The sequence below is a fragment of the Carcharodon carcharias genome, chromosome 10 (assembly GCF_017639515.1).
Source record: "Carcharodon carcharias isolate sCarCar2 chromosome 10, sCarCar2.pri, whole genome shotgun sequence".
Classification (NCBI taxonomy): domain Eukaryota; kingdom Metazoa; phylum Chordata; class Chondrichthyes; order Lamniformes; family Lamnidae; genus Carcharodon; species Carcharodon carcharias.
In genome coordinates this window covers 135,680,748-135,694,409 of record NC_054476.1, presented here as the reverse complement: position 1 = coordinate 135,694,409, position 13,662 = coordinate 135,680,748, and the positions used below count along the sequence as shown (strand labels likewise).

At 43.2% G+C, this 13,662-nt stretch overlaps 1 protein-coding gene across 1 annotated transcript in view; it reads right to left on the bottom strand.

Moving 5' to 3' along the window:
- Window positions 1-412: 412 nt before the first annotated feature.
- Window positions 413-13,662, bottom strand: part of clip2 (CAP-GLY domain containing linker protein 2) — a 145,263-nt gene continuing 132,013 nt past the window's right edge. The window contains exons 18-20 of the mRNA XM_041197310.1: window positions 12,443-12,546; window positions 9,749-9,857; window positions 413-521 (exon numbers count right to left, since the gene is read on the bottom strand). Coding sequence (XP_041053244.1) covers window positions 492-521; window positions 9,749-9,857; window positions 12,443-12,546 — 243 coding nt within the window. The 3' untranslated portion in view covers window positions 413-491. The remainder of the gene's footprint in view (window positions 522-9,748; window positions 9,858-12,442; window positions 12,547-13,662) is intronic.

The following is a 13,662-nucleotide window of genomic DNA, read 5'->3' as shown; positions in this document are numbered from 1 at the left end:
AGTTCTTGGTGTTTAGTTAAATATCTGAGTTTCAATAATTTGGAACAAATTTACAGTCAGTGCTCTGGCTAGATTCATGGGTAAGGCTGACAGTTAAATATGACCCTAAATTGCACTAATCTAGTTGAAAACATCCCTAGATTTCCCCAGTATCTTTTAAAAAAAATTATTTCATTCACAGGATGTGGGTTTTGCTGGCTGGGCCAGTATTTATTGTCCATCTCTAGCTGCCCTTGAGAAGGTGGTGGTGAGCTGCCTTCTTGAACCGCTGCAGTCCCTGGTGTAGGTATATCCATAGTGCTGATAGGGAGGGGGTTCCAGGATTTTGACTCATTGATGGTGAAGGAATGGCAATATATCTCCAAGTCAGGATGGTGTGTGACTTAGAGGAGAAATTGCAGGTGGTGGAGTTCCCATGCATCTGCTGCCCTTGTCCTTCAAAGTGGTAGAGGTCACGGGGTCCAAAGGTGCTGGCGAAGGAAACGTTCACCTCAGGGGAGGTTTAAGATGTTGAAAAGAAGCTGATAGAGTAAATAAAAAGAAATTATGTCCTCTGGTAGGGAAGTCCAGAGCAGGGGGGCGGCATAACCTTAATGTTAGAGCGAGCCCATTCAGGGTTGATGTCAGGAAGCTCTTCCTCACCAAAAGGGTAGCGGAAATCTGGAATTCTTTCCCACAAAAGACTATTGAGTCTAGATTAATTGAAGTTTTCAAATCTGAGATTAAACTGGTTATTCCAGTTAATAATTCTAATCTTAATTTTTTTTTTTAAGAAAGCTATTACTTTTTCGATTCGGTTTTGAACTGAACTGAGTTCAAAATCCTTGTTAAAGAAATATGCACCAAAGAATTTCAATTCACATCCCTACCTATATAAGTTGTAGCAGTTTAACACAGGGAACTGCTTCCATGTATTGTGTCCTGCATTGTCCAGGAGTGGAGGGTGGAACGCTGCTAAACCAAAAGAGGTTGACTTGCTGCCATGACCTTCAATGAGTTTCCAATCTCTGTCATGTTGTTGGTAAGAAAGAAGGGACGGAGCAGGTTTTCAGCCATTCTAGATAAGGTACATGATTGGGGTATTTAACCACTTCATGTGGCCAGATGAAATCTTGTGTGAGGGAGAGTACAGGACCCCAGGCATTGCTGGAAGTCAAGGTATGAAGTATGGGGTGTCCCTTCTAGCTCATCCCTGAAAGTCAAGGGAAGATATGTAGCAAAAGGGGAGGAAGGAAAAAAGTAGTACTTGAGAAAAAAAATGCTGAAAAAAAATTTCATCGGTCCTCAATACCAAGTTGGCAATCTTATTCGATTACCAAAGAATGACCAGTCTGAGATTTAGAAAATGCCATACTTGGCTAGTAGGGGCACACTTTTGAGGTTAGGTCCAAGGCACAATTCTGGAGGCAGAGTAGAGGGAGCTTTACTCTCTATCTAAGTGACCTATGTTTGACGAGTGGCAAATTCATACAGAAAAAGACAATAATTCCTAAACAAAAAAATACAATATGTTTGTCTCTATTTATAAATAATATAGATATACGATTCCTTTTAAATAAAATTAAATAAATGTATAGTATGGTGAAGTGGTATGGGCATATGTTTCTCTAGTTTTTGACAATGGTTTGGGGCAAGGGTCATTTTTCAACTCTTGTCTTAGGGGAAGCTGACAAATCACAGCAACTTTGAATTTTCAGTATTTTTGTCTGGTTGTCTAATTTTAATATCGCACTAATAATGCTATTCCTCGTCCTGAAACTGTGGAGTTTGCTTCAACGCCATATTGTGTGCAAATACTTAAAAACTGTAAAAATACATGACTGGGCTAGTGGAGCCGAAATTTCTCAGGATCTTATTTTCCACACAGAGACTCCTTCAACGTCTGAGGCCATTTCTGAACCCAATCCCACAGGCCTCAAACCAGCTGGTTTGGGAGAGCCTAGGAGTAGGTTGCCTCCAGGTATTGGAATGTGACACAAGATTTCATGGAAAAGAGCAAAGGAGAGATCAATAAATATCAAGTAACTCTTCTCCTCCCATTTGTAAAATCTACATATCTAAAAGTTAAAAGAGAGCTGTCACATGTGGAACATAAAAGTGTTGTTTTACTGATGAGAAGTTTATGAGCATTTGGCGATCTGCAGTCTTCCTTCACTGATTCACACTGAAACCGTGCTTGACATCAGGGCCTATTTAGACCAGTTCCTCAGAAGCAGTGTGTGAACACTGGCCTTGGTTAGTTGCTAAACATCAGCAGCCACGCACTAGGCTGCCAGTGAGCAGTTCCATAGGTGGCCAGCTTGTGATTAATTAAAAAAGTATTAGTGTGCTGAGCATTCCCTGCTGAGGCTGGGGTTACATTAGTGTCTGATATTAATAAATAACATAAAAATTTCACATGTTAGAAGGGAAGGGATCAGCTATCATTAGTAGAATGGAGGCCTGTTAGAGGAAACTGGTACCTCAGGGAAGCCAACTGATCCCCATCCTTCACAACACAAGCTACCTGCACCTCCCCTCCCATATTTAGATGGATAATTGTGCTCATTGAGATAAGGGATGTCAGTGGCGTGCAATGAAAATTCCTCCAGTTACAGCATCAAGTACTTGCAGGTCAAGTATATTATCTCAGCACGGATCATTGAGACTCTGAATAAGAAGTTTGAGGGTTCAAGTCCTAGCTCAGCAACTTGAGCACATAATGCGGGCTGACGCTCCAGGCAGCACTGCACTGTTGGAGAGACTGTCTATTGATGAGATATTAGACTGAAGCTCTATCTAGCTGTTCAGATGTTTCTGAAAGATCCCAGGCCACTTTTTGAAGGGGTTTTCCCTGCATCCAGATCAAAATTTGTCCCTCAGTCAACAGCAGAACAGATAAATCTGGCTATTTATCGCATTGCTGTTTGTGAGATTGTGCTGTGTGCAGTTAAACTACCCTGTCTGTCTACAACCAAATGGTGCCTATATTTCAAAAGCATTTAATTGGTGGTGAAGCACTTTGAGACCTCCTGAATACATGAAGGACGCCACATAAATACTTCTATATTGTGTTAGCTGTGGGTGAGCAGTACCACTTTCATTTGACTCAGAAGATTGTGGCTTCAAGTCCCAATCTAAGAACTTGAGCTGAAAAATCGAGGTTAACACTCCAGTGCAGTACAGAGGGAGCACTGCACTGTCGGATGTACCAAATTTCAGATGAAGCGTTAAATCAAAGTTGCCTTCTCAGGTGGGCGCAAAAAAGATCCCACAGCATTAATCAAGGGAGGTGTTCTCCCCTCTGTCCGAGTCAATGTTTACTCTCTCAACAAAACCTTTAAAAAGATGCTCTGGTCATCATCTCAATGCTGTTTGTGGGACTTTACTGTATGTAAGTTGCTCGCTGTGCTCCCGACAATACAACAGTAACTACAATTCAGTAAGTATTTAATTGACTTATAAAGCGCTTTGAGATGCCCTGAGTTTGTGAAAGGCGCTACATAAATACAAGTATTTCTAACGATATATGAGTTATGTGGAGGGTAGCATGCTATCCTAACAAAGTGCCTCAAGTCCAAGCACCCAAACAAATAATGGATTTGTTTGCCGTTTATGTAAACCACCAAACAAACTTCACTTCCAGTTTGGGCTGGATTTTAACCCAAGGTGAAAAGCAGTGTTTCAGAGCTGATCAGACGTTTGCTGTCTCTCCTATTATCCTGAACAGTGCGAGTCAACCTCAGCTTTGTGATCATCCCTCGAATGCTAGAAAACGTGGGAACACCAATTGATAGGAATCGCCTGTATTACAGGGAAGGTGGTGACTGACAGGGCATTGACCTGAATGAATATGGGTGTTATGCAGTTTTGCCCTCTGATATTAAATACTACTTACGCAACCTAATTTAAACAAAACGTTTCTTCTTAAAGCCCACTGTCATCTACTGCAAGAAACATCAAAAACAAATGGTGAGTAACCAGGACAATGGAGCAGCATCAGCAGGAAACCCTTGGCTGTCATTCAGCGTTTTACGTGTTTGACTTGCAGCTGTGGATGATCACAAAAAAATAACTGTTGAAAATTGCCCAAGTCCTGACGCACCTTCTCCCTCCTAACACGGCTGCTGGAATGACACTAGAGTTTTAAACTCCAAGCTCTATTATTGATAGAATGCAGCAAAATAAACAAGAGTCTTCCAGTTGGAGCAGCTGTTAGTTGTCTGCAAAAAGCACGGAGAGCGATGAGCAAACCACTGACTTGTCCCATTCGCAAATGCCTCCTGCATCAGTGCTGGACCTGGGGTTTGTTGGGGGTGGGGGTAATGGTGGGGGGGGGGGGAAGAGAGAGAGAGAAAGAGGTGAAGAGAGAAACACATTGGGAAAGGAATGTACCATCCCTAGATTTGCAAGTTCAGATGAAAATTCATTTCATTTCAGCAACATAGCACTTCTTGCTCAATCTCAGCCAATAACAAGTCATGATGTTGGACACTAGGTCCCTGTGCATTCGGAGGCGTGCAGTGTACGTCCCTGAAGAGGGGTGCAGTGAGATTTTTTTTCTCTCTCGTTCCTTCATGGGATGTGGTCATCACTGGTAAGGCCAGAGTTTGTTGCCCATCCCTAATTGCCCTTGAACTGAGTGATTTACTAGGCCATTGCAGAGAGTCAGCCACATTGCTGTGGGTCTGGAGTCACATGCAGGCCAAACTGGGTAAGGATGGCAGATTTCCCTCCCTAAAGGGAATTAGTGAACCAGATGGGTTTTTACAACAATTTATGATAGTTTTCTGGTCGCCATTAGCAATTAATTGAATTTAAATTTCATCAGCTGCCATGATGGGATTTGAACCCATTTCCCCAGAACATTAGCCTGGGCCTCTGGATTACTGATTCAGTGGCATTACCACCGCACCACCATCTACACTCCATAACTCTGTGCCCTGTTATGGAGAGGGGAGTTGGTCTAGGTGAGGTGTGGACTTGTCGCTGTTATAGGGTGAAGGAAAGGGAGCAATGCCCCAGTTTGGTCCCTATAGGAGGGTGAAAGCTGATGTTAAATTGCATAGTGTTAACTTTTCAGCATATCATTTCTGGTAAACTGCTGGACTGGGCAAACTTCAAGATTAGTATTGATTAATTAATAATTATTTGTATGCTTTGGAGAAAGAATGTGAGCAGAATTTTTCTTCACTCCACTCCCATCCCCACTCCCGGACCATGAACTGGGATTAAATCCAATGTTCTTTTACATATGAACCGATGGTTGCTCACATGTTATCACAGGGGCCCCTCCTGCCATCTAGTGCTGGTGACTCAGTACTGCAGGCATGGAGCCCACAGTCATTGAATGTTTTCACGAAACATTGGTCATGGGGATTGGAATCCATCAGATACACCACATTTGGGCAGAGTGATTCAAAGTGAAAGTGTGCAGCGAGTAAGCTTAAGCCTGGCTAAGCCAAGCATCATCCTCTCTGGCTCCCAGCAGCAACTCTGTGACAACGTTCAAGCTACCTGGCTGCCACCTCAAGACTTACTCAGAGGTGCAGGGCCTTGGTGGGCTAGCTGACCCCCAGCGAAGCTTCATTCCCCCTCCTCAAACCGTTGCCATCAAGGTTTTCTTCCAGTTCTCTGGAATATTGTGTGCTTCTGTCCCCACCCCATCACAGATATTTTCCCACACCTTCATTCAGTGTTGAATTCTCTCTCTCACCTCCAACTTCCACCATCCAGAACACTGCTGCCAGTGACCTCTCCTATCCACATGCAAGTTTCCCAACCCTCCAAGAATTAATTTCGAGGCACTCCCAATGAATTAAACAAAAGTGCGTGTTTTGTTTTCTCATTTTCTTCCAGTAGCTTTGTTTATTAGAGTAATTACAAAACTTGTGCAGGTGGGACAAACAGCTGTCTGACCGACAGACAACATCATCCAGTTGAGCAACAAATAATTCAATCACTTTCCAAGCGGTGTGGGAAGGAGAATGGACACATTGAGTAACCAATGCAGGGGGAGTGAGGACAAAGTCATAAAGCCTTCAGGAATGTGTGCAGCCAGAGTTGGCAATGCTCTTGGCATGCCCCATTCTCACAAAGTTCCCATAACTTCCCAGGGTCTCGTTAAGGACCAACTGCAAGATGCTCGTCCTTATGCCTTGTGATCTTCTCCACACCCACTCTTCCACTTTCTGCTTCTTGGACACCTGCCTAGTTCTTGTTCCTGCGGCTTTCATGCACCAATTGGTGGCAATTCCACCTTAGCCACTACCCCATCCTGTTGAACTCCACCCCTCCCACATCATAAATCACTTCACCCTGCCCCCTCCGCCCCACCCCCATCATGTTTTCACTTCCTTAATCCCTATACTTTCTCTCTCCCTATTCCTTGTTGCTTAATGTCTACTTTTCTATAAAGCGCTCAGAGAAGGTGTTCCCTGCCACTTGTATAACTGCAAGTTGTTACGGTGAATGAGTGTGTACAGGTTATCACTACTGTTTTTTCAGGCAGTGATGCACAGACCTCCTGAGCACCAGGGGGCAAGGAACAATTGGGCAGCCAGAAATAGAACAAGTGGGATTAGAAAGTCAGGAAAAGACCCCTCCATCAGGTCTTCCTGATGCATTTTGCAGTGGTCTGGGTCTGAGCCAGCAGAAATGCTGACCTCAAACAGGTGCCTCATCGGAATTCTCCTTTGGGAAGGAAGTTAAGCACTTTTCACTGTTGGGACATGCAGGAAGACAGATGTGATGGACACAATTTGAATGGCTGTCCTGTGGTTGAAAGTGCAAATTATTCAGGAACTCATAGGAAGGATGCTGCACCATAAAAATCCTTTTTGTTTTCCTTCAGTTCTCGTGTGCTAATTAGTGAAAATTATTTACTATTTTTTTCCTCTGGCACCATTGCCAAGATGAATGGGTTTCCCAATTGGAATTGCTCCATCTGATGTATGGTAAAAAAAGGATCTATGGAGGGATACACAGAGAACTACACAGAAGATTGTTTCATTGGTGTCTGCATCTGCAGAAAGAGATGAAATGACCTTCCCTTGGCAGCTATACTGCTGGTGGAAGCTTCTCTTTCCAATGAAAAGCAACCCAGTAACTCAGAAGACATCACGAGCATGTATCAAGCCCATCCATGGCCTCACCCTCTCCATACCTGTAATCTCCTCCATCTTTGTGCTTCTCTAATTGTGCAACTTAATTTTAAATCAGTTGCCCAGGCCCTAAGCTCTGAATTCCCTCCCTAAACTCCCCACCTCTCACCCTTCTCTCTCTTCCTTCGGAATGCTCCTTTTTCTCTGTTTTCCTTGGTTAAAAGGTGCTATAGAAATGCAATTTGTTGTTGTAATGCCAGATGTTTTCCCAGAGTTAAAATGACACTGCGTGAAAGAAGAGATCCCTGGGTGATTGACAAGTCAGCGTTGGCAGCACCCACCAACTATCCTTTCCTGCATACATTGGCACACACCATATAGGCCCCCCATGGTAGATATGCCAGTCTTCTCAGAGTCTGAATCAGCAAAGAGGCAGGTACAGAGTTGTGCCATCTACTGCAAGGGTGTCCAGGAGGGGCTGGCACATGCGATTACAGTAATGTTTAGCAATGATCTGAAACTTTGGTGTTCCTCCTTGTGAGCAAGCTACAATGGTCAATGGCCATATTCAGTGGGCTGACACAGAAGGAAACCCAGTTCACAAGCAGGGCCTTGAGAAACTGGGCTGATCACTCACTTGTCTGCAAACTCATACCTGAATGTAAAGATTTCTTTCCCTGCCACGTCTTGGTCACTGCCTCTTCAACATTGGCAAAGACCACCAATCATTTGAGGTGATTTCTTAAGCTCTCTAATGGCTTTCCAAACATTTGTCTACCCCAGCCCCATGCCCACCACCCACCACCTTATTGTAACAATTGCCTCCAATTGTCCTCATGCTTTTATTGTAACAGTGAGTAAATTTTGTATGAACTCATTGAGTTGAGGGAATTGCCATGGTTTGAAAAGAATGGGAAAGATAACAGGTAAAACAACAAGATGCTATGGGCAGTTCACCATCACGACAACATGTGGTCTCAGAAGTTCCAAAGCAGACACCAACCCTGCAAACAAGGAGTCAGCAGAGATCGTCCTGCATCACCGGCAAGGGACAATTGCATGTGCGGCTCTTGGGACACACTTTGCCTCTCCTGAATCAACTTCTTCAGCCATCAAAAGAAGTGCAGCAGATGATCTCATCTGACCTCACCAAAATTCTGGGGCTGCATTCCCATCATCGCGTGCAGATGGAAGGATACCTGTCAATAATTGCATATCAGCAAGTTTCGGTTTTAGAGACTTGTATTGTTGGAGAAAATGAGCCAATGAGCCCTCTTCTCCTGCTCGTGGATGAGGTTTCCACAAATTTCTGCCAACTGCCTGTCCGCTGCACCCGTGTGACAAGCCGAAGATCGCACGGGCGCCGCAAAATCCCCATCAATTGGAGCCTCAAGGGCCTTAAGTGGCCCATTAATTAATGGTGGCTGCGCAACGGAGATCATCGCGCACCCGTCCACATGAAATATCGCAATGGCGCAAGGTGATATTGGGACACTCACCCGACGTCAGTGCGCATCATTTTACGCGTCGGCGTGCAGGTCCCACCCCCCCACCAACATGTCAAACGGAAAATTCTGCCCCTTATGTTCTTAAAGAGAAGACTTTGGGCAAGGGTGAAGAGTTCTATAGTTTGAGGTATGAGGAAAGAGTGAGTTCTGGTGTAGACATTGTAATGATGCCTCTAGAGTTGAACAACATTCAAAATGCTTTGGGACATCCTAAGCTCAAGAACTGTATAAATGTAAATTTATTCTTCTCTCTTTCCTCCTTACACACAAATTTCCTCTTACTAAAGTGTGCGCTTTAAACCTGTCCAAACTTACCCCTGAAGCTAGGTTGACTTTCCGACAGAGGAGATTTAAGTGTAAATGTTGTTACTCCATCTAGTACTCACCAATCACCATGTTGGCACTGATCAGGTGTTGCACCAGAGTCAGAAAATATAGCCTAACAAATTTGCTTGGAAAGGCAGGGATGCGACACTCCCAAAAAAACGCAAATAGTATCAAATAAACCTGGCATTGAAATGACATTGATTAAAGACTGGGAATCATTAATAAAACATCAGCAGTGTGGGTGATTCTCACATGTCTGGCTGGGTGGCATCGTTCAGAACTTATAGCAGTTCTAACACAAAATTAAATAGGAATAACAGGACTTCCCTATAGTTTAAAAAGAGCAAACTAAAAGATTGATTCAAATCTCAAAAGCAAAGCTTAATATACTGACATCTGGATGATAAGTTCACTGTTCTTTACATGACCTCTTTTAGCTCAGCTCTTTACCCTTTCTCTCTCTCAGTCACAAGCTTTATTATCTATTTTCTTGCTATACCCAATGACCATTAATCTCCTGAATTTCTAAATATATATTCCTTCCTCCCAACTTTCGCTGTTCAACTCTAGAAGCATCATTACAATGTCTGCTACCTCTTTCCTCACACCTCAAACAATGGAACTCTTCATTCTTGCCCAAGTCTTCTCACTCTCTGACAATATAGTGTTTCTGAAACCGAAACTTGTCTATCCTGTAACTATTAATTGTTTAATTACCCATCGTCTTCCATATTCATTCCAGGCCCTGGCAATTCCCTGCAGTACAGCCCTGATGTTGTCCACATTGTTTCTCAGTCAGGAAAAATTGTGTTTCCAAAGAGACTTACTGACCTTTTCGGTAGTCTCGGCTCGATCTGTTGATGTGGATTGTCTGCTGGACAGGTCTCCAGAACCTTTCAGTTGTAGCGACTCTGGGGAAGCACAAACACTCATCTCTTCTCTGTAAAGAGAGACAGAATAGCCCTTTTAAGTTATTCATTTTGGATACAAGTTATTTTCATTTGAAATCTTTCAATGTCCTCAACATACAGGGTGGAATTTTACGCCAGCAGGATTTTATGGCCCCGCCGGAGTCAGTGGATTTAGAAAGGCTCGCCACGTTTTACAGCCCCATTCCCACTGCAACGGGGCCATAAAATTCCAGTTGCTTTGTTCACGGTAAGTTGCTGAAATATTTTAAAGCTCGATGTTTCCTTACAGAAATGGAAGTGGACGATATTGGTGCAATGTTACTTCAAAACATACACATTGAATCTTAGACAGTGTAGTCGTTATAAAATTATGGCTAGCTCAGTGTCACTGTCAATCAAAAAAGCTCATTCCACAAACAGGTCAAATGAACAGGAGTTAGAGCCGGATAATTCATAAGATTTGGTTACATGTCTATGCATTCCTGCAGGTCTGTATAATTATAAAAAGGAATATAGCTCAGGGGGCCCAAATCATTTTAAAGAATTCAATCCTACAATCCAGCTTGTGATAAGTAAGAACGTAAGAGTTTCCAGAAACAGGAAAAGGCCATTCAGACCATCAAGAAAATCGCTCTTCAATACCTCTCTATTCCACTTAACAAGCTTCTCCCTACCCCACGGTCCTTCTCCCTCCATAAATCTAATTGCCTCCTGAACCAGTTTTATTTTCTGCTTCCCTGCTCCCCTTAACATCTGATTTCACTGAACTAGTACAGCCCTCTACTTCCTACATTTTATAAACAGAGTTTCCGACCAGAAGCGTAAAGAAGTGACCACAGGGCAATGGATAGATCATGGAACGTGTGTAGATTTTAGGTGCCCCATTATAAAAAAGAGCATTAAATGTTTAGCATGCATTCAATGTAGATGTTCCTTGGGCTGGTTATCAGGAGAGGCTTGAGGTACAGGGATTATTTCCACAGGAGCAGAAAAGGCTAAAGGAAATTTAATAGAGGTTTTTTAAAATTATGATAGAGTGAATAGGGGAGACTAATTTGTCAGATTGAGAAGTCATCTATGAGAAATCATCAACATAAAATTAGCGATAAGAAATTAACAAGTTAAAATAAATTTTTATGTGTGTGAAATGCTTTGCCACAAGGAGTGGATGATGGGATGAATGGCCTCTCTGTGCTGTAACCAGTGATTCTGGGGTAGATTTAAGGAGTTTCGATGTGAAGAATTGCCAAGTCATTCCAGTTGGGAGATTTTGCTTCCTTTTACATTAAATGGGCTCCACCTAGGAAATGAGGGTGGAAATTCTGGGATTCCATCAATAGTCCAGCTGCTCAAAAAGGAAAGAATACCTGGGGCTGGATTTTCATGGTGGAGGTGGGAATCAGCAGGCGGGTTCATTTCCAGGTCGCCAATGTGCCCCTGATGGAAAGCGGAAATTTACTGGTTATTCTGGTGGAAGCAAGTTGTCAATTGGATGGAATCGGGTTTGCTGGCCAAATCGCGGACCAGTGAGGGCGGGAACAAATGCAAGTCACTGCGAATGCAGGCCATGTTCTGACTGGCTTTGGCAGCCGTTTCTGTGGCTACCATTTGGACAGTGATTTTTAAAGCAGGAAAAATGGTAAGGGTAGATTTTTCACATTTCAGAGGGCTGACAGAGACATCAAACCGGAATAGGATAGGAACTTGAGGATTTGCTCAAAATGTTTAGGCTTATCCTGGAAGGGGGGGGGGTGCGGTTCTCCCTCTGCTTCACTAAGCCTCTTCAATGCGACTTATAATTTGATCTATTCCATTCAAAACACAGCCAACCCTGTTCTTGCCAGGCGGGAATGCAGTTAGGAACTCGCGCTTGTACTGAAAAGGCTGAGTTCATGAGGAGTTGAAACAAGGTTGGAAGGTTCACCAAGCTGGCATTAGAGGAAGAATCTCTGGAGGTAAAAACCCCACTGTGAAAGATGATTCTGAGATTGAAAGTTCCCAGGCTGAGCCGAAAGGAAACGAACAGAAGTAAATCCTTGGGAGCTAAGAATCACCTTGGACTGATTCTGGGAGAATTCAATGTCTACTTAAAGGACAGTATGACACAAGTCTGTGAAGTGTGTTTTCAGGTGTGCTAAAAAAAAAGGAAGGGAACGTTCTGTTTTGTGGTTTAAATTATAAGTTTCCTACAAGATGGTGTTTACTACTTTTAGTCTTTTGTTACAGTAAAAGTCATAAATGTGAAATTTTGTGCTATTAACTGGAAGCTTGAATTTCTTTTTAAAGGTTATCGGTCTCTACGGAGATCATAAAAAAATGCACTAGCTATGAATTGGGGGTGGGATGGGGGAGTGGCGCAGAGGCACTCATTAGATTCACACTGGGACAGTTTAGGATTACCATTCCTCGGGACTTCCTCCTTTTCCCTAGCCCATGTGCTTTTCCACCACTTGGCAGAGAGTCTGGCTCAGGTTGGCAATTCAGTGGTATGAGGGGACACAAGAAGAGACTTCTCCCTTAGGTGACAGTGCAGTGTTTCTTGGCTTGACACTTTCTCAGTTTCTGTATTGCCACAGCAGCTACCAGGAGAGATATGAATAGCAGAGAGCCGCACATTTCCTTGAAGAGCTTTTCAATTCTTCTGTTTTCCGTTACCAGTAACTGTTTTGCTCGACTGGAGTCAGGATGGCGCTGTGGTGAGCGGGACCTCGAGTATTCCTGTGAGGAGACAGAAGATTGGGAGAAAGAGTCATTGACCTTATTTCGCCTCAGTTTACAACAGGCGGAGATCGGAGTGAAGTTTATAAGAGATAAAATTGTTTTCAATAAACTCTGGTCCTCCCCAAAACATGTGTGTGGTCTTGGAATTTGTGCCCCACATGCAACCTTATCCCTAGTTTGAAAGGTCAAAGCTGAGTTGGAACAAGCAAGGTAACTTTTAACTTCTTAAAACTTTTCATAAATAGGGACTGGGTGGCACAGTAGGGTCAGAAACTGCACTGTCATCTCTGGGCACTCGATCCAAAAGCAACCTGCACTCAGGTTGCCAACTCAGGCTGGAATTAATCCTGGAGGACTCATCACAATTTCAAACATCTACCCAGTCGAACAGACTTTGTCATCTTCCATACTTTTATAGCTAATTAACTAAACTGTTCAAAGAAAATGAAAACATTCTCAGTTTCTTTTAATGTCCCTATGATTTCTCTACCGAGTTGCTCCTAGCAGTGTCCAGGATTCCCAAAGTCCCAAGGATAATCCTGGAGAAATGCTCACCCAATCTGCATTGATAGAATAAAAGATGTCTTACTCCTGTCAAAGGTCCCATACAAAATAGATTTTGCAGTCTTAATCCAGTTTCTAATGTGAAAAACCTATTCATAAAATATAGGAGTTGATAGTTCTCGTCTGTTCACCAGGATAACTAAGTTACATTGAAGCAGAAAACAGAAAGGTTGGACAGAGGGTCCTCTAACAGTGCCATCTGGTGGTAGGTGACATATACAGCACCGGTCATTGTGGGGAAAGCAGTGCATCTCTCCAAGGAGTGATATTGTAATTCAAGTTACCTTATTTGAGAATGCAGCCTCTGACTTCTTAATGGGTTAAAGAGCTGGAGCAGTTTGGCACAACTTTTGGATCAGTAACGCCCATTGTTTGGGCATTACAGGTGCCTTTTCTTGTCCAAAATACCTGTGTGGCCACCTTTCGGAGCAGGTTGCACTGGATGACATTTTAGCGAGAGCATTAGGATGGATGCAGTGAATGACTGCTGGTGGTATGCAGCACAGAAAGGTCATGACGTCAATTAGTGTGCAATGCTGACTTGATGCC